Source organism: Thalia democratica, chromosome 4 (genome assembly GCF_965202585.1).
Source record: "Thalia democratica chromosome 4, ktThaDemo2.hap1.1, whole genome shotgun sequence".
NCBI classification, from domain to species: domain Eukaryota; kingdom Metazoa; phylum Chordata; class Thaliacea; order Salpida; family Salpidae; genus Thalia; species Thalia democratica.
In genome coordinates, this window is record NC_139168.1 from 49,938,930 (window position 1) to 49,962,292 (window position 23,363).

The window sequence follows — 23,363 nt, forward strand, 5'->3', positions numbered from 1 at the left end:
GTTAAACAAGTCAACACACTTCAACTGAGCTCTGTAAAAATATAAATACTGTAAGGAAAGAATAGAAGCTAAAGTAGGTATATACATGTGTCCATTAAAAATAGAAATAATTGCTATAGATTTTTATAGGTTAATAATAGATAAAATACTTAATTTTAAATCCGACTGTTATAAAACTATATAATATTTGCAATTATTAAGTCTAAATTAAAGTAAATGTACAAAATTAAATAACGAATCATAATACAAACTACTTACACGAGATTTAAGGAAGTACTAATTCTAAATATTTACTGGTTACCAGTAGCGTAGCGTGGTATTTTGGTCAGGGGGTGCGCAATTTTTTTTCTCAAACAGTCCTCTAAATTAAAACTTTTGTAATTAGCTAAAAAAAATCTTTTTATAAGTAATATAATGGCAATAAATTTATTAAGTGAAATAAGTTCGTTAACTATTTTAAAAAATATTTATATGTTACAAAATTAAACAATTAAATAAAAGTAAAAATTTCATTAGAATTACTTATACTTGCAAAAATGTAAACTTACTAAATAAAAATTGTTTTTATTACTTATAGTAAACTTAATATCTTTAAAAATTAGTATATTCAATAAAACGAAAGTATCTGTTTTATTTACGAAAAAATATCAATCTCTTTAATATACAATACAACAGTGATAACAACACATCATTGCACATAATTTTAATAAAGTTACACAGAAGTTAAAATAGACCAATTTTATAACTGTTATTACAGTTTATACAACTATGTAAAATAGTTAAAAGTATACTTTTTAAATTTAATTCATTTGATTGTATTTGTTTAAAATAAAAATCACAAACAAAGTTTATTTCTCATAGGCCGATACGCTTATCTTGTATGTTTACAAAAGTAAAGTTCAGAAAACTAGCAGCAGTCTTAACAATGTAGCATAAAAGAAAATTTGTAAAATTGTTTAATTTTTCTTTAAGCGTGACGTATTTTTGTAAACTTTTTGTAGAAAGATAATCTGCCGTAAGGTTATACTACAGCGGTGCGCTATACTAATTGCGTGCTTTTTTAGTCTGAATTCTTATGAAGTTAATGAACTTATAAAATTTTTCCTTATGGAGTTTTTCATTAACATCGGTGCACATTTGCAATTATGCACCGAATCAGTATATTGAGTAATAATATGTACTTTCCTAACTTGTCATTAATTGGCATTTAAAATTTCGTTTAACTTTTTGAATACTAGATAAACATAGTTGAAAAAAGGCAAATTAAGCAGAAAAAATTAACTATAAAGGATAAAGATATTACATTCTTTTTTTTACATTTTTCTTTTTATGGGTGGCACGCATGCGCCAGTGTCCCTCCCCACGCTACGCCCCTGCTATAGAGTAGATTTTTTCGTGCACACTAAAATAATTACTATGCAAACCGAATTATGAAAAGCATAAAGAACAAGAAAATTTTAAGATGCCCTGTTGCAACCATAAATTCAGTTTACAAAATAAAAATATGCTTAATCAACTTTCTACTACATCAAATAAAGATAGCTTAACACTAAAAACTAAAATTAATTAAGTTGTATAACTATTTATAGTATACACAAATCACAAAACTGCTGTTCAGTTAAGTTATTGGAAAAAAAAAAACATATCTAAAAAATTTACCTAAGCGACCAATTTATTTTTTATAGTTTATTGATTTATCGTTATAAAATAAGTAGGATAAAGGTCACAAAAAAGAAGGTTTTAAATTTACAAAGAGTCGATGAAAGACAAGTTGTTGTAGAAACAACTAATCTAATAATAAGACGAAGAGGGGCAAAATTAACCAGTTTGATAAATTCATTAAAAAATAAACACTCAGATAAAGTTCTTAATCAGATTTTACTTAAAATATTTAAACACGTTGCACAAATCATTTTTGATTTACCTTTTAAAATTTAAAAAACGTCAAACTTTTTTAAAATATTTTTAACTTGTATAAAAATTTGTGGTAAAATTATATCTTTAAATCTATAATAGTGGTCTTTAAAAATTTATCAAACTAAAATTAATAGTACTAAACATAAGAGATTAGGATACTTTGTTTGGTTGTAGATTTAAAAGGTATATTTTTATGGTGACAAACCAAAAAGTTCTAAAATTTTTGCCTAGTTTAAATAAGATTGTAACTACAGAAAAAATATAGCTTTAAAAATTATCTCTAAAATCAATGCAGAATCACTTGTAGCAAGGTGCACGTATTGTTTTAAAGAAAAAAAGTAATATCTTCAAACAAACGAGTAATTCAAAAAATCTAGTACCAAAATTATATAAAAAATATCTGATCTAAATAAAATTTCTAAAATTTGATTTAAGTAAAATATATTTTCTAAATCAAAACTAAAATAATGACGTAATATGTGCCCACTCAAACGTCATATTTTTACAACAATTCAACTTTGCGACTTTTGTAGCCAATATCCGCAAAACTTTTGCTTTCGTTCTATTATTGATGAAGAAGTTTTTATAACATACATGAATACCAGATTGTTTAACTGTAATTAAAACTATGGTCAGAACATGTACTCAGTTTTCTAAAAATTCTACTAATAAAGGTACAATTGAAATACATTATTATTGTCAATAATAGATGAAAACAAAGAATTGGGGAGGATTGGCAATTTAGTAAAACCGCTGCTGATTATTGAACTGATTGTTGTTGGGGTTGCCTCCCGTTTGCTCCCTGTATCCACTTCTGTAATCTTGATTCCTTTCGTGCTCTATGCCTGATATATATTAAAAAACTGTCAATATACAAGTTACAAAAGCTTAACCCTACAAAGCGTAACTAGTAAAAAACTATACACTCAGAATTAGAATGATGTGTAAATACAATAGAGCACTTAAATAGAAGTGACTTTTACCTTGCATTGATTGTGGGGGATGGCCCAACAAACTGGAGTTGTTTTGTCCATTTCTTTTCTTGTTGCGAGCATTACTATTTGGAGGTGGTACGTTGATATGCATGAGTGGCTTTGGTGTGCTGTCTGGTTGCTGCTTGATATTGGTGCATTGCTGTACAACTTCATGATGATGGTTCTTATCAGGAGGCCCGTAAACTTGTACACTAAAAGAAAGTTGACAAATTTTTGTTAAGTATTTTAAAATCCTAATAAAACTTAACTTATGTAAAATTAAGATTATTACATGTTATAAAAATAAATTAATGGATTTTATACATTAACTTAATAAACAAACAACCCTTAATTAACAATAAAAAACAATAACTTTTCTCTTATTACGGAAAACAATTATATATATACAGTAACCTCTTGCGAATCTACGCACATTGCGTCCACAGCAAAAGTGCGTTATTAAACTAGATGTAGCAAACATAACTACCAAATATTTAGCTTATACTAATCAAAAGAGAACATGGATGAACCAACAGGTATGCTCAAGACAGTATGATGAGGTCTTTCAACTAGAAATTACCAAAAAATACCTTCAACTCTTTATTTGTGTTTTTTGAGATTTTTTAAATGCGTAGATTCGCGAGAGGTTTTTGTAAATATAGATTTTGTTCATCATTTGATATTAGCGGACCAAATTGATCTCTTTAAAAATAATTTTAAACAAAAATAAATTATTATACACTACAACTTCAATATACGAAAGTTTAAACATTTTTTTTAAATAAAAATTTATGTCAATTATTTTATTTAAATTTAATACAACACCACCTGTTGTTATAAAAAGTAAACCAAAATTAGCTGATAACGAACTTTAATAACATAAATAAACCTATGCTTACCTCAAATTAATTAGATATTGAGCATAGCAAATAGCATCAGGAGCTCCATAAATAATAATTTTTCTGTAAGCAACAGCCTGATTATCGCCCTGTGATCCATTTGAAGTATTGTTGTCAAACGGAAGGTGGTCGGCTGCAGATTCTTCTAACCTATTATTTGTTTTTGTATAAACTATCTTATTTCAGAAAAAATATAACTTTTACCTAGAACGCTATCTATTAACAGATACATATTGTATTTTGATAGTTTTAAGGTGAGTATTCAAAATTTTTAAGTTTTGAAAGAATTAAAAAATACTAACATTTATAGACGTTTCTAACTTATACTAATAAAGTAAATACAATTAAAAGATATAACCAAATTGACAACAAAAAACAATTTGGGTATGACAGACACGCTAAGAATTTTCAACTAATAAATTGCTTCATATTTTTCTTGATATGGTACTAAACTTTTTTATTAATCCTGTAATAGTTCTTTACAGTAAATTGTATATTTTATAGATGTTATTTCTTTATTTAGTTTCTGACACTTCAATTTGATTATCCCAATTTTGTAGTGTTTGATCATGACTTATACAAGTATTTTTATTCCAGCATTTAAATACCACTATATTGCAAGACACAATAATTTTTTCATTATAACTTTTATTAATAATTTAAGCGCTTTCGGAATTCGCAAACTCCCTTATCAAAAATAATAAAAACTCACAAGTTAACTAAACATAATATATGTAGAGTGAAACTAAATCATTTGTAAAAAAACACAAGTAATTAAAACGACAAGTAATTAACAAAAATGGATTATTAATTAACAAAAAACTGATTGAACCAAACTGGATTATTTAAATTTATCAATAGTTACTCTTGGTCCTTTATCAGGGCCAAGCTGATTTTTTTTAAATTTGGTTGAAGTTTTTTAATTATTAAAGCTTCTGTAGATAATAAAACGTTATACGAACAGCACGTTTTACTAATTTCAAAACAATTATGAATATTGTTACAATTAGTACAAAATGCACAACTTTCGATATGTTTAAATACCGCAATAAATGATCAGCTTGGCCCTGATAAAGAACCAAGAGTAACTATTGATAAATTTAAATAATCTATTTTGGTTCAATCAGTTTTTTGTTTATTATTAATCCATTTTTGTTAAATACTTGTCGTTTTAATCACTTGTGTTTTTTTATAAATGATTTAGTTTCACTCTATATATATTATGATTAGTTAACTTGTGAGTGTTTATTATTTTTGATAAGGGAGTTTGCGAATTCCGAAAGCGCTTAAATTCTTAATAAAAGTTATAATGAAAAAATTATTGTGTCTTGCAATTAAGTGGTATTTAAATACATTTAAAGGTCTATCTATATCTGAATTTTATTTCAGTATTTTACTTGAAATAATTAATATCAATTTTAACTTGATATTTAAAAATTAACATAGAAAATTGGCTGATATATATTTTTTTTATTATTGCTAAACAAAACCTTTCTATTTTTATTTGTGCTGTTGATATCATTCGTATCTCCTTGATTCGATTACCACCTTTTCCAATGATGCAACCAACAACCTGTAAGTTATTATACAATTTTAACTGTTTTTTTTTTTAGGAATTAGTTGTGATGCAAAAACTTAAGAAATATATGCTCACTTTAAACTAGAAACGGGCAAATTTTTTATTGGGCAGGCTAGTTTTATCAGATGTATTCTTTCTTGAGCTTCGTAATTTTAATTACAAAATAATCTCTAAAACCAAATTTTTATTGAAATGATTTTTTATTTAGCACTACTGTATATGGAATATAAAATTAAGAGCGTGTTTTGAATAATTTTCTTATTAAAAACTAAGTTCTGTTTGTTTTGCACAAGTTGTTTTACATATATATAGCGTGTCAGATCAGGCTCGCGTGCTGCATGTTACCCACCCAAAGTTTAAACTATAATATTATAAATTTATAAGTAGCACTTTTTGTATAACCTGATACTTAAGATAATTTTCAGAGTTACGATTTGTGAAAGAACTGCCTAAGTCAGTGATCTTAACGGAGTGCACAAAACTTTGTATTGGGTGCACGCAACTTTTAGTTACACACAAAAAACACTTGAGTTTTTATTTATTCATTTATTTCAAGCAATATAGTCCCAGATTAAAGCTTAATCCAGCTCTGCTGTTTAATTGGCTTTTTACTTATTGACCATTTTACTCATAGACCATTATGTATTAATTTTAATTTTTTAGTTCAACGTTCGAAAATATGAATTTTAACAACTATGGTTCATGGATTAGTTTGGAAAAAGATTTTTTGGTCATCGAGCTATAAAATAATCATGAAGGGGTGCGTCAAAATTAGTTTTAAAAGATTAATATTAATTTGTATCTAGTAATTATTTTCCAATAACAATATTATGCTTATGAAGCGAATTCTTTTCCGAAAATAAAAATAACAAATAGTACTCACTTTAATTATTTTTATGATACTGTAAATAATTTCAATATTTAATTCCAGTAATTATTATAGTTTAAAGCTCCTTTTTATGTGCAGTTATTGCCTTGGCAGTGTCCTAATAAAATCTTTAAAAGTGTTTACGTCTTCATACCATTAGCAGCGAGATAAATTACAACTTGAAGTCCACAAAAACTTTTTGGTCTAAGTTTAAAGTGTACAAATTTTTACTAGCTTGAAGTGGTTTATTTATAAAACAATAATGTAAAAGCATAATCAAAAAAACAATTATTATAATAATTATTATAAATCTTAATTTATCCGAAACGAATATAACTAAATATTTTCAATAAAGCAAAACAGTAATAAACCAACGTCATTTGGAACATAAACTTCTTGAACTGAAGTTGAAATCATTCTAGACGGAAAGTTGAAGTTTACATTTCCACTTTGCATTAAAGCTTCCAAATCATTGCAACCGTCTCCAAACCCTCTTAATTTCTTGTCCCCTCTACCTCCTCGAGCAAATCTCATTCCCATTTGCTACGTTTGTTTTTAGAAATAAGGTTTATCACTACAAATTTTACTTTAAATTAGATAGAAAATCTTTATTGACTAGAAATCTATGATATAACAGTCAACAAACTAAATCTAAAAGAACTTGATTGTAGCCAGCTTATAGAAATATGTTTTTAGATTGAAAATCATTAAAAACATATTTAAAAAAAGGTAAAAATTTATTTATTGTGTTTTTAAAAGTAGAAAACTTTTTTATACACGTTTATGAAATAAAAGCAAGTTCAGCTAATCTATCAGACTTGAGAACTTTTAAAGCAACTAATGGGTGAAGTTTGAATTACATTTTAACTTTTAAAATTAAACTGATTACAGAAATATCAAATAATATAACTTACGTCTCCCATGGGGAATTGGCCTGGAATCATATAACTGTTTTTATTTATAAGTCCTCCATTAGATGTTTGAGGTTGATATGGAATAGTTGCTTGTTTTGCCGGGTACTGAAATATAATATAACTTCTTCTTACTACTTTGATTAATGGTTTAGATTTGTACTAAGTTTGGTAAAATGCAGCAATTACAAAAAAAATATATCAGAAAAATAAAACAACCTTAATATAATAAAATTGATACTAATAACATTTTATAAATATTAAAAACTAAAAAAAAAGACAATTATTATACATTTTCAAAGACATAAAAATCGCAACAAATTTACCTTAAACAAACTAAACTATTATCATATTTACTTAGAACTTTTCTTTGGTCATTACTATAAAAAAATCAGATTCAACTAAAATGCTAATACAAGCTCAGTAAAAAGAATTAAAGATATAATGTTTTTAATATATGCATAGTCTTAAATACTGTTCTAAAGAATCTTTGAGTGAACCAGGGACGTAGCTTGGTAGGTTTCTGCAAATCTACAGAAACGTATACTTATGTGCGAAAAAACTTGATTTTATTTCAGCTTGAAAAGACTCTGCTGTTTTAGCTTTTAGTAAGCATTTATGCTTAATTATGCACTCCTGAGAGATAATTTTGACATATATGTACTCTTAAGCATTTTTAGTGTCGTAAAAAAATTTAACGAATTAAATACATCCAAATTGTAACATTTAGGGCGTTAAAGCTTTATTTTTCAAAAAGCTGCAATGCAAAATTGATTCTAAAGGAAGCTGTAGCTTAAAAAATCAAAATCTACTATTGACTACGTTAAATGTTTGACTTTCAAAACAGTATAAGTGTTTTTGAGTTAAATTGTGATTTTTTATACTTATTTTTAATGAAGGGTAGGACTTTATAACTTTTAATGGGTAGTTTTAAGTATTGGGTACTTTTAATTGCCTCAATTTTGCAAAAAAAAAAAAGTACCCAAAATTTTGACGATGTCATTAACTTTACTTTGGGTAGTTTTTAAGGTTAAACTTTGTAAAAAAAAATAAATTTGCTGTCTAGGCCTATGATACATATTTGTTTATTTTTCTAAATATAAAAATATTGTATCTGAGTAAAACAATACTAAACATTTCACTATGTTAACAAAATTAAGGAAATATAATTTTCGACCTTGATATTTTTTGTTTAAGTTACAATTTTAAATTCAACCACAAATTAAGCTATTGACTTTTAAAATTTTTCTTTTATAGATTATTGATAACTTTAAGTTATCATATTTTATCAAAATTTCATTATTTTACATGTAGAAGTAGTTTTAAAATTCAGATTTTTTGATGATCTTTTTTAAACACCAGATTTTTTCAAATTAATATTTAAAAAATAGTAAAAGAAGATAATTAAAACCTACTGTACTCTCCTATTTTAATGTTACATATCAAAAATTTGTTTTGGTATAAAAAATCTGTATAAAGATATTTGTAGTTTAGATTAAATTTCATAAAGTGACATCAACTTGTAATAAAAGTGATCTACACCCTTCTTGTACCCAAGGTGGCTCCTAAAGTTTTTTTGAAACTTCTTTCAATTTTTCAAAATTTAATATACTTTTTAAAATTCAAGTCTTATTTACTTTTCTAGACAAAATAAGTGATCAGAATTTCAAGTCATTCTAGGATTTTATATAACATTCCAAGATTCCCATAAACATTTAGGTTTGATGACCACCCTGTTAACTTTATTTCAATCTATAAAAATGTAGCTTTTATTAAAGTACATAACTCATGTATAAATAATTCAAATTTTTTTATGAATTAAACTCATCAATAAACAATAAAAGTAAAATTTTAAAAATCTTTTTTTAATTTGTGTTTGAATTTAAAATTGTAACTTACACAAAAAATATTTCTATAATTTTGTTAACATAGGGAAATATTTAGTATTATTCTATTGTTTTATTTCAGATATGATTATTTTCATATTTTAAAAAATTAAAAAAGTGAATTCGTCATAGGCTTAGACAGCAATTTTGTTTTTTTTTACAAGTTTAAGCTTCAAAACTACCCAAAGTAAAGTTAATGAAGTCATCAAAATATTTGGTACTTTTTTTTTTGCCAATTTGCTGCAATTGAAAGTACCCAATATTTAAAACTACCTATAAAAATTCCTACCGTGTAATGAATGTTTTCTTGGTTTACACAAGTGGCAAGACATAAAGAGTCATAGGGGGTGTGGAGCAGATTAAATTGCCTTGTATACAGTTATCACTCGTACCTCAACATTCCATTTTTGATGTATTAACATAACTGCATTTTTTCAAATTAAATTCAATAACATTAGAGGTTTAACAAATTAGTTTATATTGCTGTGTTCCCGCTAGGACGTTATCAAGAGTTATTTCAGATGTTTTAATTTTTGCAGATTCGTTATTTTTTAGAGCTAGCTTCGTCCCTGGAGTGAACTAATAAATTGACCAGGTGTTAAGTTATTATTAAAATAATTTATTCTCTCAAATTTTCGACCCATTTAAAAAATAAAAACAAATAAATTTTATAAAAACAAGATTTTCAAGTATTAAATAAACATAAATTTCAATTTAAATACATGAGATAATGTCTGTATAAAAACAATAAACTTAAAGTAATGCTTATGTTCTTAAAGTTTTTAGTTTAATTTTCCAATATGAACTTAAAGAACTAAATATTAAGAAACAATTAGAACATCCTGTTTAAAGCTTGCATCAAGCATCATTTTTTAATAGTTATACCCTCCTTATAATATTTCAATGTTTATAGTAACTTGCCTACTCAAATTTTTCTTGATTTAAAAGAAAATGATGGACAGCAACAAAAACATTAATGATTCATGAACTAATAGGTAATCTGAAACTAAAAATAAATATTACATAGGCTAAAAAGAACTGCTTATCTTTCGCTTTTATATATATTATTTTATTGAGAAGGTTAAAAAATAATAAATAAATTTACTTGTATCATAACGTCACATAAAAGATTGACACAGTGGACAATGGTAGATGGACTTCCACTTAATGTTACAGTTCTCTCAGAAGAATTTGGCAACATATCTGATTGAACTTGAATTGCACAGCCTGTGGTCTATTAACAGTTATTTGTATTCAAAACATGTATATTTTTAGTTACAAAAACTAAAAAATGCACGATAAAATAATCTCATTAAACAACAATTTTAATATTTGGCATAAATACATACAGTAGTTCTTCTAGAAATCTGTCAAAAAGAAATTTATAAACATAAATTGTTAAAAGTTAACAAATATTTATAAAACAGTAACTAATGTAAAATTACATCACGGATTTCTTTAATTTTTTGTCCTCCTTTACCAATTATTGAACCACATTGGCTAGCTGGCACTATAATACGTATAGTTACCGGTATCTTATTCGTTGCTTCAGATAACAACCCGTTGTTTAAATCCTAAAAATATAAATAATATCTTCGTCATTTAGAAATGTTAATGTCATCTGTAAATACAAAGAAATATAAATAAAATAAATAAAACAATTATACAAAAATTATAAATGTAGTATTTTAAATATTTTAACATATGATAATTTCTTTTTTTATTTGCCATTCAAGGTTTAAATTATTAAAATTTCAGGGTTAAAAGAACTAATATTAATAATTTATTTTATATATCACATAGTATTTGATTTTTATACTTTTATTCATAATAATTTTCATTATATTTAAAGCTGAAAACACCTATTTATTAAAAAAAAGTAGTTTATACTACTTATATTAAAGATGATTTGTTCTTCAGATACTTTAGAATAGTGTCAAAATTAAATATTAATAAATCAAGCGCAGGGTCGCCAGAAAACTAAAAAAAAAAAGTTTGAGTCTGTTAAAAAACCATAAAAAATTAACGTTTCTGGCACAATTAATTTTCATGTTAAGTTTCTATATACTTATAATAGTATAATTTTATTTTGATCTTTAGGTTTGGTAGAAAAAAAATTAAAAGTATGCCTTTTGTTTATAGTATATATGTTTCTATTAGTTTTAGACGATATATTCTTTGAAAACATCCCATAGAACCTATTTTTTAAACTTTCATTAAATAATTCTGCTAGAAAGAGTTCTTTTTAATCTACAAAACTTCATATTTAACAATTACTGAACACATACAAGCTGTTACAAAACCAAATTAATTACAATATGAGTTTAACTTGCCTCATTTATCTATTACGAGTTTTTTCATTTAGTTTAGAAAACTCAATAGATACAACCTTAGACTACAACAGTATTAACTATTTTTAATGATTTACAAATGTTGATTTTAAAAGAAATTTCATTCCCTATTTCTAGTAAACGCGAATTTCGGCCTACTGTGGGCCTGCAGGTTTTAGTCAGCGTGTGACTATTTTTTAAAATTATAACAATTTATACAAAACAAAACATTGAAACGAAATGTACAACAAAAATTTAGAAGTATGGTATAAATTAAATCGAGATTAAAAATTGGTAATAATTTTATTGTTATATTACTATATAGCATAGATAAAAAAACTCTGATTCGGTATAGTTTTACAAAAGAGGACAAAGCAAATTTTTACACTCAAGAGTTAATAAATAAAACAATCTTTTGTGTACTAGGAATTGTTCACAAATAATAAACTCTAAACCGCGACGGACAAAACTACTCTTACTAATAAAAATGATATTTAAAAATTATATATAACTAAGATTAGTATAAAAATGTAAATATAGTATATATTTGTTCATAATTATTAATTATTTAAATTTATAAGTAGTGTTCAATATTCAAAAAAAAAAAATTCACTCAAAAAAATATTCTTAAAGATATACAAGAAATATTTTAAAATTGCTAAAATATCAAATTTGGATTTAAACAGCTCTTAAAATATAAACATGATAAAAATATTTTAGGTGTAATTTGGCTGAATATTTGCTTTTGTTGATTGATTCTGATCTAGATTTAAGTGATTTTTTTTACAATACATAAAGTACAGATTCTTCTTGGTTGAACTAAAAACAATTATTAGCAAAAAATTCTTAAAATAATTTGTTAAACATTTACTAAAAACTGGTCATTTTATAGACACCCTTGATAGAAAACACTGTTAAATTTATTCCATATATGCCAAATTTTAGAGTCCAAATTTCTAAGCTAAACCATAAAACACTAGAAAATTTACTTTCAGAGTGCTAGCTCACTAAATCTCAAAATTTTTTAATAAATTTAACTACAGCAAAATGATACACTCACTTTATAAAACTTCCCTCCTAATTAAATGATCCCTGAATGTGTCAGTTAAAAAGTTGTTTTTAAAATTGATCTCTAATTTTGGTGCAAAAAAGCAATGTTAATTTAGAAGAAATTCACAATTTAATTGTTTATTCGAAAAGGCTAATTTTCTAATTTATTTCAGAAGTTTGTGAGCATCTGAACTAACAAACTCAGACATTTTGCAAGTATTGTCTTAATTTTAATAAAAATAAGGGTACATAAACCTAATCCTTATAAAGAAAGATACTTCCAATCTAATTATCTACTTAGAAAGAAAGTTATCCATTTATTTTTTAACTTTTAGTATTTGAACTAAAAAATTGACAACATTTCCAGAAAAATAAAACAGATTTAGCTTGACGTTTAGAATTTATGTTTAAGCTCTTATAAAAAAAAAACTAGGCTAAGTTTTTAAAGTAACTGCAAAATTTTATTTTTAAGCTAGTCTGAGTTTTTTAAAACTTAAAATCAGCATAGGTTAAATGTTGATTTGCTTACATAGCGTTTCAACAAAAAATGAAAAAAGTTTTTAATAAGTACATCTTACTACACAGACTGCTAAAAGAAAACATATTATAACTATTCATAGAGTTACTTCAAAACTAAATAGTATGTATCAGGATACAAAAAAAAAGCCAAGCTAAATAACCAGTTTAAGAATAACAAAAAGTTTACCTCGTGTATTTTTCCTGTCATTAGCTCAATTGCAGTATGAATTTGACTTTGACTACCAGTAATTGTTACTATTCTTTCAGGGCAGCTTTGGGCAGTAGAAATTGTAATTTTAGCACCACTTTTTTCTCTAAAGCTATTTACATTGGCTCCACCCTTCAATTAATTACAATTAAACTACTTATAAGTTAAATTGTTTTTGAAAAATTTTGCTTTGGTTTTAATTTTTGTTAGAAATTTTGTACACAAATTTAAATCAGTATTAAATAAATACTTTTGTTAAGCTCTCCTCAGAATAAATCTACCAAAAACTACAGTATAGTAAACATTTAAGTATAGTATAAAATTTATATCAAAAATGTTATGTCATAATTAGTCAAATATAAATAGTCTGTGTCAAGATTTTGACTTTGAATTAAGTAGTTCTTTACCAATTTGAATTTTAGTTTAAGATATAATAATAAGAAAAATATATATATAAGATCATATAAAAATTACTTAAAACTGAATTTAAAATAAAAAGGTTACTATAACTGACAAAAATAAGAATACTAAAAACACACTATTTATAAAGTTTTAAGTTATAAAAATTTCGTTGATTACAATTTTTTGGCTTGGGTGTAATAATTAAAAACAATTCTAGAACTGAGGGTTGTTAGGTTTTTTCTCGATTTAGATAGAATTTTGAAAATACTATCCATGTAATTCTTCGCTCAACTAGGGTCGTTGAGAAAGTGGTCATGGATGAGTGATTATTCAACTTTGGGCTTTCCGTTAAAAAATATTTTATTTGGGTTTTTTTGTTATATGCTGCTCTTGTCTGACATGAAAATGTTGAGATGTACAATCTACCTAGTTAGTTCCACATTTATAACTGAAAATGTATACTATGTTGCATAATTTGTTGGTAGGTGTGGCACCTTTAACTATTCCATATGGGGGAAAGTTGGTGCTATACATAACACAAAACAAAACTTAATTTAAAGTCCAATTAAGTTATTAAAGCTTGCCTAGCCAACCTAATTTTTCACCCATTTAAGAAGGTAAACTGAGCAGGTCGAACGATGTGGACTAAAAGAGAGTAAGCTTTTTATTTCATTTGCTTCAAGTTTTTTTTAACAACTATTTCAAGGTAGCTTAATGTAAGGAAAAATTTGTGTACTACTTATTTTAATTATTCTTTATTATAGCAGTCAACCGTGCAGATCTTAATGTCTCTATTTGTTATGCAATACTTAATCTTAAATTTTTGCTTGGTTGAATAAAAAAATTCCAAAAGGTGTTATGTATAATGAAACTTTATTTTCTGTATACAAAAGTAAAAAATATATTGCTACTGTTTCTAAAAATGTTTATGTCTTGAAATATTTTTCTGGAAATTTCTTCATGAATGGAACAAACTAGACATTTATGCATCTTGTTTGTAGCTATAATGACGCTACTAACATTATTTATAAACAGAAAAATGGCAAAAACCTCATCAACATACCTATTACATGCAAATGACTTAATATTATTTCCTGAAATAAGACTGTCTTCATTATAAACAAGAATTAGGCTAAAGACTTACTAATCATATACTGATCTCACAAAAGGAGGCAGAAGTAGGTCAGAATTGTACAAGTGGCTTAATTGTTTTTTAATAAACACAGTTCATAACGCAAAAGTTTAACTAAATAGCTATGCTTTTTAAGAAGCTAGTTATATTTTTTTTAGTTGCAAAGCTACAAAGCTTGAATAAAAAACTCTACGAAACTAAGTTTTTTACTTATAATACCTAAAATGTGATTTTGCAAAGAAGACTACTAGAGACTTTTTTTAATATCAAATTATTTAAGATTGAACAGTTTTAAGTAATTCAAACTATAAAGCCATACAAAAACAAGATACTATTATCTAAAATCAATGAACTACAATCTACTTTTTACAATATAAAAAATAAAACTAACTTGTGATATTTAATAAGTTTTCTTCAAAAAAATTGCATAAAATGAATGGTAGGATATTTTTTCTTGGTAACTTTATTTTAAAGTGATAAATTCACTTAAAAACTACTTTGCGTACTTTATACTTTAAAGGTGGCAAATAAAGTTCAGATTTTATTTGAATAAGATTCTAAACAACTGAAGATCTCGTCTTCAAACGAGTGAAACATTGTTTTGTTTAATAAAATTTAAAACTTATTATTAAAATATACTTTCACATAGAATTTTAAACTAAGACTTCAAATTCATAAAAACAAATTTAAATAATTACTCTTAACGAAATCTTTGAACCAGGGTTGCCACTCTTTGGGGTAAACAAAAATACTAATTGAGTGACCAACTAGCCTAAGTCAGCCTGATTTTTAAAGATGATTAAAAAAATAACAACATGATTCAAAATCTGAAAGATTACTGTTAATGTTTTACATGAGTAAAAATAGAATAAGTTGTTACAGTAAGGCTTATAAACTAATTTAATACTTAAAGAGTTAACATTTAAGTAAAAACTTGTTTTGCTAACTTATACTTTACAGTTTAAGAATTCTTACTTGCAGATCTCTAACTCAGTCTAATCAGCATTTTATATATATTTACTAAGTACCATTTTTGCATCATGTTCAAGTTTTCTCTTAAAACATTATTTTATATTTGCATATTTGTACCAAGACCAATTTTGTTATAAAAGTATTTAACTATGATATAAAATAATGTTATAAATTGCATACTTATTAAATTTAAGCTAAACACAACTTCTGATAAAAAACACTATTGATAATTAAGTATCTAAATAACTATCATAATAGGGGTAGTTTAATTAAAATTAATATATGATTTATTAAATTCTAATAAACATGCTTCAAAAATAATATATTTATCAACAAAAATAAGTTCTTGGCAGATAAAAATTAAATAAAATTTAAAACATTTTGTAAGGAAAACTAACTTATATTCAAAAACATAACATATAGACATTTATGTTTATAACAAAAGATTAACTAAGGTTTCTAACTAAAAATTGGTACAATATGTTTCTCAAGAATAGTCTACTTAAATTTAGATACAGGTTTACTTACCTTACCAATGATTCCACCTATTTCTTTACCTATCATCAGCATTCTTACTGTGATTATCACCTCACTAGTTGTCATCTTTGATGTTAAAAGGTTTTAACTAAATGAAGTTTGTTAAAGAGCTGAGTAAAAAAAATAAGATTTTTGTAATGTTTGATAAAAATATTACATTTTAATTTGCATGTTATATAGAAAGATTTATTAATAACTGTAATAAAGTAGTAAAAATTTCTTTTTTTTAAACAATAACTTTTTTTACAGTTTATTATAATCTAAAAAGTCTCATTAATAGTCTGTACTCATTGACTGATACTTGTTACAACTGCATTTCTATCCATAATAAACAGAACACCAACAATAAACACTGCCAAGCAAAACAAAGTAAACACAACATAAGCTAAAGGAAGCATAAAAAAGGAAGTTAGTGTTCTAAACACTACATAAATAGCCCAGAGAGACAGATAAACTACGTATATGCCTAACTTTGTCAGTCTTGATATCAAAAAATATATTAGCCATATTAAAAATGATATCATTTTGTTTCATATAATCTTCAATACTTTTAATTCTTTTATTTTTCTGAAATTCTTTTAGTCTCACAGCTTCAAAATTCTTGATTTAAAACAGTCATTTCTACCTTTGAACAGTAAATAGCAAACTTAAGGCTGAAATATAAAAACAAATAAATATACATTATCAAAAATAAACTTTTATAAATTAATAATTATTTTTTGATAAAACTAAATGTACCATATAAACTTTTAGCAGTAAGAAAAACGTCATACGTTACACAATATATAAATAAATTTATATAATTGTTCAAAAAATTTCACGATTTCAACTGTTTAATTTGTATTTTATTGTAATTTTATTGATTCACTAACTAATGGTTGATGTTTTATTTTTGTACAAAATAGATTACAAACATAAAAGCTAAATTAACAAACTTTGCAATACAAATTAAACAGTTGAAATAACCTCATTTATATTGTTACGTAATTATTAGATGTAATGAATAAATTTTGTTCATTCATTAACAATAGTAAATTTGAATCAGTTTACCTTTACATTAACGTGAGTGCTTTGTTTGTATTATTATTTGTTGTTTTGTTGTGTATTTTAGTTTAATTTAAGTGTTCTAGACTTAATAATTACAAATATTATATAGTTTTATAACAGTCGGACTTAATATTAAGTATTTTATCTATTATTAACTATTATCTGTAGTAATTATTTTATTTTAATAAAAAACATGTATACACACACTTTATTCTATGCTTCTATTCTTTCATTACAGTAATTATTTTTTTACAGAACCCAGTTGAAGTGTGTTAATTCCTTAACACACAGAAATATATGTTGGTACAATAAAGGAAGATTACTGTACAATTTGTTTTTAATTAAAAATTTACATACTCATAGTCATTTGATATAATTTTTTTGTATAATAAGTTTAGATAAACCTAATAACAAGATTGCCACTCTTTGAGTCAAAAAACTATCCTGAGTGAACAACTACTGTCCTGAGTCATCCTGAAATTTTTCAATCCTTTAAAAAGTTGTTTTTAAATTTCTTAAAATTATTAAAACTCAAGTTCTTTAACAAAATTGGTTGAAATGTTATAAAGTATTAATAAACTTATTCAACTATTTCCCACTTAACCTATAAAAAAAACTGTATTGAGATTAAAAAATCTTTAAACTATCCTGTATTTTTTGCAAGCAAACTTAATTATCTACAGTCAGCCTAAATTTAATTAAATTCAAAATATTCTGAGCTATTCTGAGCTGTCCCGGGTCATCCTAAGATTTTTGAAAACTTCAAATATCCTGAGTGTGCAGCAACCTTGCTTAAATTATGCAAAATGTGTTTTGGTGATAATTGCCACATGTAAAACTATTTTCAGATAAAACTCATAAGTTGCATTTTCTATAAGCACACTACAATACACAGATGGATGAAGAGGGGTACAAGAAGAAATATACTCTTTTGGTGACTAAAAAATCAAACTTAGTGTTATGAAAACAGAGTTGCCACTTGTTGAGTCAATACACTGTACTGAGTAACCTTAAAAGTCCAGAGACATTCTTAGGTTGTTTAAACCCTTAAAAAAATTAATTAATTTTCAAAATCAAATAAAGTTCTTCAACAAAATTGGTTTTTAAATAACAAAATATTGAAACTCATTCAACTAAATCCCATTCAAAACCTAGATAAAAACTGGTCTGAGATTTTCAAACATCTTAAAAATAGCCTGAGTTTTAAAAAATATCATGACATCATCAGTTTACCAAGTTATCCTGAGATTTTTGTAAACTTCAAAACACCTTTAGTTATCCTGAGTGTGTGGCAACCCTGTAAAAAGTAATGAAGGACTAAATATTATCTTTTCAACTATAAGTTTAATCATATTCTGCCTTGTATTAAAAAAAATGTGTAATTTCAAAAGCTGCAATTTTTGCTATTTTTCAGTTCAAAAATTATTTACCACATTTGTCAAAAAAATATGGCTTCTTATCAAAAACTTGAAAGTATTTTTGAAGTACTTATTTATAACAAAGGTTGCCACTCTTTAAAGCAAAAAAGCAAGCTTAAGCTACACCAAGATGGTTTGAATTCATAAGAAAAAAAATATTATCTAAAATCTGAAATAAAAAATTAATAATCAAGCTTAAATACCTATAAACACCATCATCATAATAAAATGACTTAATAAAAACAAATTCCAAGGAAAAAAATATTAAGTCATAAAAACTAGCCTGACATTTAGGAAACATACCTAAACTATCTAGAGTTAAAAAAAATTCAAGCTAACCCTAACAGAGTGTCACTAATGTTTTCAAAAATTTTTCCAGGTTTACTAAATTTCTTCTAGGTTTTTAAAAGTACACATTTTTAAGATTATTTTTAGTTTAATGTTAGGTTTAAAGTAAGAAACTGTGTTAAATAGTATAAAAACATTGAAAAGATACTGTAAAGCTACTTTAATATGTTTTCAGGGTTGCCACTCGTTTTTTCAAAAAATTTTCCATGTTTTCCTATTTTTTTCCAGGTAATAAAAGTACACAGTTTTGGGTCTGTTTTTAGTTTAAAGTTAAGTTTAAGGTAAGAAACTGTGTTAAAGGCATAAGGGGGTTACACCTTTTTTCACAATTTGATCTTATTTTATATAGTTTTTACCAAGCTACAAGATGAATTTAACATACTTTTAAAATTCAAAATAATTTTTGATATATAGCCAGTCAAAGTTGGAGGCAACAATAGGTTCCTTATGGGAGGCACAAACTAGAAATCAATCTTCTCCTACATTTTTCAAGATAACTACCTCAAATTTTCAGGAAATGTTTCGTGCAATATTTAGTTTTTTTGGTTATAATTTTTTATTTTATTTTTTTTAACTCATTTGACAGAAATTTATAAAAATAATAATCAAAAAATTTATTGCAAATTTATACTTCCTTTAAACTACGTGCAGGAGTAGTGTTATCATGTAATAGTTAAGATATAAAAGGCATTTTGAAAAGTTTTTAAAAGGCCTAATTTATTTGATATAGGAAGTTTAGTTTTTTTTATTTCTGAATGACAATATAGTAGATAAGTAAAAAAAAAATTAGAAATAATTAATTTTAAATAACACTTTGACAACTACTATATTCTTTTGATTATGCATCAACTGATACAAGTTTACTAAAACATAAATCAAACTAAAAACTACTTGAATTTTAACAAAATCTAACAACTAAACATATATCTTAATAACACCTATCCCAGCAACAAAGAATTAAACGTTTAAAATTGTAATTTACAGTTAAAGAAATTTAAGATTGTATATAAAAAATTTCTAAGACTTTTGTTACATCAATTTTTTCAATATTTTGTGAATCATTTACATTATAGATTTTAGTTAAAATTCAACAAAAACTAATTTAGCTGACATTTTACTATAGTGTTTCAGAAAAGTTTATAATGGAGCTTAAAAAATTTTACCAGCGACATAAAAGCTTACAGAATTTATTAAACTACAAAAAAAGTCTCAAAAAGATTGGTCTAAGTACTTGGTGTACAAAAAAAACTTATTGAGCCATACACCACTGATACAGTTTTATGTCTTTTCCAGTAAAAAAAATAGTAATACTAAATAGAACTAAAGGTATAAAAGAGTAATATTTGACACGATAAACTAAAAACTGCTGATTTAAACTTTATACTTCTAGAGTTTTTAATTTTACTTTTCATTTGCTGATTTACTTTTGAAATTTCTAAAAATAACATTTAAAAAAAAGTTTTTAAATCCCAATAATTTAATTTTTTATTGCTAATAAAACATGAACTGAGCTAAAATCTAAATAGCATACTTTTGAAAGACACTTAACATACAAACAAGTAATATAATTATAAAGTTTAACTAAATTAATACTTTTAGTATAACTGTAATGTAACATATATTGCACAATCATTGTAGAAAAGTTTAAAAGCATAAATAAAATAAAAATCAATATTTATTTTCATATATAATTATACCAATAAAAACCATTAGACTAAATTTAACATATGCAAAAATAAATATAAGTCAAAAAACTTATCGTTTTAAATTTAAAATTTTAAGTTTGCTTATATAGTATAAACAAGAAAGTAGCACTCAAAATTTATATAGTAATTCTAAAAGTGTCAACGATAATTTGTTCTTAGTCGTCGGTGATATAAGTAAAATAATGAAGGTTAAACGTAATGAAAACGATGGAGAACACAAAACACTTTGCAACTGTTGAACAAAGAATAAATGTTCCCTCGCTAAAAAAATTTTAGTTGGAAATGTCATGAATAAAGTCACAATCAGATCAGAAACTAAAAACTATTTGGGCTCAACGGGTGGCACTTTCAAAAAAAGATGGTACGATGTAAAGGCTACAAAGAAAATGGCACAGAAATATCGAAATACGTCTGGAAACTTGAATATAACAACAAAGTTTATAAATAAAATAGACTGAAAAATAATCCACCTTATTGGCAAAGCCAAAAACCCACAAAGTATTTGCAGTACTTGCATACTAGGAAAAGTCGCGATTGCCAAAGCCGATAGAAGGGATAACTTAAATAAACGATACGAACTCTTTTATTCCTACCCGCACTTTAAAAAACTACACTTCAAAACTTAAATTTTCCGTAATATTGGTTCTATGTATATTTTTAAAAAGTTTTCATGTAGCTACTATTTTCAGCAAACTAAAATGTTTATAAAAAGAATTCAAGCAAAATTCAAATTTTTATAGTTATTACACGCATATACTTCTATAAATTTTCGATAGCTACGTCACGATTCAAATTAGCCACATTCAAGTGTATTTTAAAATAAAGTTCTTTTACTACTAAAACTACAATTTCATTTAAACAATGTTTATTTCAAAAACTTACAAGAAGAAAAAAAGAAGCCTACATCTAAGTTCTAATTATTTTTATTTTTATCTTGATTTGGTTATTGTTTTAATTCTTTATCTATTAGTTAATTACTAAGCAGAAACTTAACTAAAATTCAAAGTTTACCATATATTCAACCTTACAATTAAAGTTTGATTTATCTATTTTTTGAAGTAAAAATTTGTTTTTGTTTAATTGTTTAAATATTTTTTTATATGATTATTAAATATATCATACTAGATTTTTTATAAGTACTGACGAGGTCTTTGACCGAAACTTAGCTTGCTAATTAAAGTCTTGAAAGAATAAAAATATTAATTCTCCACTAGAATTGAGATATTTGTATTTGTTTTCAAAAAATCAAAACATATAATAAGTTAAACAATTTGAATATAAAACCCTTAGACTCAACAAAGGCAGTAGAGGATTGGTACTTAATTAAAATAAAAAACAATCTGTACTGAAATAAAAAATATTGCTTTAGTATTTTTCATATAATACGTTCTATAGTAAGTATTTTTTGTTAGTGACATATCATTGTTACAGAAAATTTTCTATCTTAAAAGCTTTTCTATTCTGGGACCTGTAAAACGTTTAAAGTTTAAAAAAAGGTCCTTGTATTTTATTATTTAGGCATATTATAAATATCAACAAAGTAGCTTAAAATAATAAAACATTAACAGTATTTAAGTCAGAATCAAACAAAAAGAAAACTATAGACTAAATGCTATCCTATGTAATTTAAATAAAGTACCTGAAAAAGATTTATGCAATTATTTGTAAAATTTCTTTAATAAATACAAAGTTTAAAATTTTCTCAGATAGATTTCAAAAAATGCTATTCAACCACCTTGCTTTATCTGAATTTGTTAAAGGAGTATAGTCAACATTTATTAAGGGTAAAATTGTATTTGCGGTCGGTCTTACTAGGTTTAAGTAAAGCCTTTGACTAAAGAAACTTTAGTTCTATGGTACAAAAGAAAAATTGTACTTATTGTTGGTGTTATATAGAGAAAGCAAGCTGTTGACTTTAGGAGGGTAAAACTAAAAACTTTAAAAAACTGATGTTATAGTGCCACAAAGTTTAGTTTTAGGGCCTTTTTGCTTTAGTACCTAATAAAGATTAAAAAAAATAAAGTAGTTTATAGGTTCTTAATTTTAGCAATGATATATCATCGTATACAAAATATAAACAAAAAACGTATTTACAAACAATAAAAACTTTTGTTTTAACAGACGTCGGCAACCTTTTGTTAATCGCGGACCAATTTTCTCAGAGAAAACTGCTCGCGGGCCGCTTTTATAAGAAAAAAGTCGTCGAGGGCCGCAATTATTTAAAAAAAAAATTAATAAGTAGAAAAATACTATTTTAAACAAAAAATATAACAAAGTAAGCAGTAAATAAGTATCTTGAAAGAGTATTTGCAAAATTAAGAGCCTAATTGTAAGTTTTTATTGCAAAACCTTTTATTTTCATATTCTATAAAAAGCTTTTTTTTTGTCTAAAAAGTAGCTCGCGGGCCGAATTTGACCCGCGGGCCGCAGTTTGCCGACCCCTGGTTTAGAACTTTAAAAAGTTGCTGATTTTTTAATAATCAAAAAAATGTACTAAGTTAAAACAAATTTTGTGTATGCTCTTTAATCAAGTCAAAACAGTTCTTTGACAGAAATGTAAAATTTGATATCAAATTAGGTTTATTGATTATAAAAAGGGTAAGTAGTTTTAAGTGTCAGAGCGTAGTAATCAATAGTAATTATAATTTGTCAGAACATGT

At 25.2% G+C, this 23,363-nt stretch overlaps 1 protein-coding gene across 1 annotated transcript; it reads right to left on the minus strand.

Annotated features, from left to right (window-relative positions):
- Positions 1-1,764: 1,764 nt before the first annotated feature.
- LOC145833749 (poly(rC)-binding protein 3-like) lies at positions 1,765-16,296 on the minus strand. The gene is made up of 10 exons (XM_082940917.1): positions 16,176-16,296; positions 13,121-13,273; positions 10,480-10,608; positions 10,140-10,268; positions 7,152-7,256; positions 6,613-6,780; positions 5,281-5,363; positions 3,791-3,940; positions 2,901-3,103; positions 1,765-2,762 (listed from the first exon to the last, which is right to left on the minus strand). Exons 1-10 carry the CDS (start codon positions 16,248-16,250, stop codon positions 2,659-2,661), a joined length of 1,299 nt encoding a protein of 432 aa, XP_082797043.1. The 5' UTR covers positions 16,251-16,296; the 3' UTR covers positions 1,765-2,658.
- Positions 16,297-23,363: the final 7,067 nt, after the last annotated feature.

Coding starts and splice junctions, on each gene's coding strand:
- LOC145833749 (XM_082940917.1), bottom strand. CDS start 16,250: ATGACAACTAGTGAGGTGATAATCACAGTAAGAATGCTGATGATAGGT. Junction 10,609..13,120: donor TGACAGGAAAAATACACGAG/GTAAACTTTTTG, acceptor TTATATTTTTAG/GATTTAAACAACGGGTTGTT. Junction 3,104..3,790: donor CAATATCTAATTAATTTGAG/GTAAGCATAGGT, acceptor ACTTTCTTTTAG/TGTACAAGTTTACGGGCCTC.